At 37.6% G+C, this 876-nt stretch overlaps 1 protein-coding gene across 1 annotated transcript; it reads left to right on the top strand.

Annotated features, from left to right (window-relative positions):
• Positions 1 to 267: 267 nt before the first annotated feature.
• BDCG_17735 (uncharacterized protein) lies at positions 268 to 474 on the top strand (the record flags this gene model as incomplete). Its single annotated transcript, XM_045426809.1, has 1 exon — positions 268 to 474. The coding sequence occupies one exon, from the start codon at positions 268 to 270 to the stop codon at positions 472 to 474; it is 207 nt and encodes a 68-aa protein (XP_045282433.1).
• Positions 475 to 876: the final 402 nt, after the last annotated feature.

Genomic DNA, 876 nt, shown 5'->3' on the forward strand with positions numbered 1-876 from the left:
ACACAGTGTAGATAAGTAGTAATACTGATCAGAGATCATACTGAAGCCTTCTCACAGAGAGAAGATGAAGAAACTACAGAACTCTTCAGACTCAACTCAGCAGCATTCTGAGCAGAACTCAGATATGCTGTGAAAGAGAAACTACAGATTAAGCTTCTCAGAGTTACTATCTCTGAAATCAAGCTCTCTCTGAGTTCCTCTCTGAATGATCACACAGGGTTATATATCACTGTATTGGCTGAGAGAAGGGGCAGTGTCATAATAGTAATGAGAGAGACAGAGAATGAACTGAATGCAGACACACCAGCCGGCAGAAGGAACAATACCTCACTGCAAGGCACAGCAACTACTGCTGCAGCTGTGAGAGAAGCAGGAGAAGATGTGACAATGAGAGCAGTGCTCCCACAGCTCATTGACACTGTCACCTTCAACCTGACTTTCTTGACAGTCACAGAGGCCGCCGCCGCACCATGAAGATGTTTATTCACTAGAAAATATCAGAATAAGCCCTCTACTGTCCTTCAAGAATGATACTCCCATGCACTCACTATTACAAATGAGAGAGAGAAGAAGAAAAATGTTTCACAGAGAGAGAAATCTTTTTGAAAAAATCCTGCTACTACTGTTAGCTTTGCTTCTAAAATACATCACTTTTGTAGAGAATTTCATATATAGAATAGAATATAATAAGAGATCTGTAAGTTACTTATTAACTACATTTTTTCACATTTTAAATCAATATATAAGAAACTCACTTATCATGTGTTTGATTTGAATGAAGATGAGAAAAGAAAGATCTACACAGTCAGCAGAAAAACTCATCTATTTCTTTGTATCATGTGCAGTATATGTACTATTAATTAATTGACAATTATT

This window comes from Blastomyces dermatitidis, assembly GCF_000003525.1.
Source record: "Blastomyces dermatitidis ER-3 genomic scaffold supercont1.10, whole genome shotgun sequence".
In the NCBI taxonomy this organism is placed as follows: domain Eukaryota; kingdom Fungi; phylum Ascomycota; class Eurotiomycetes; order Onygenales; family Ajellomycetaceae; genus Blastomyces; species Blastomyces dermatitidis.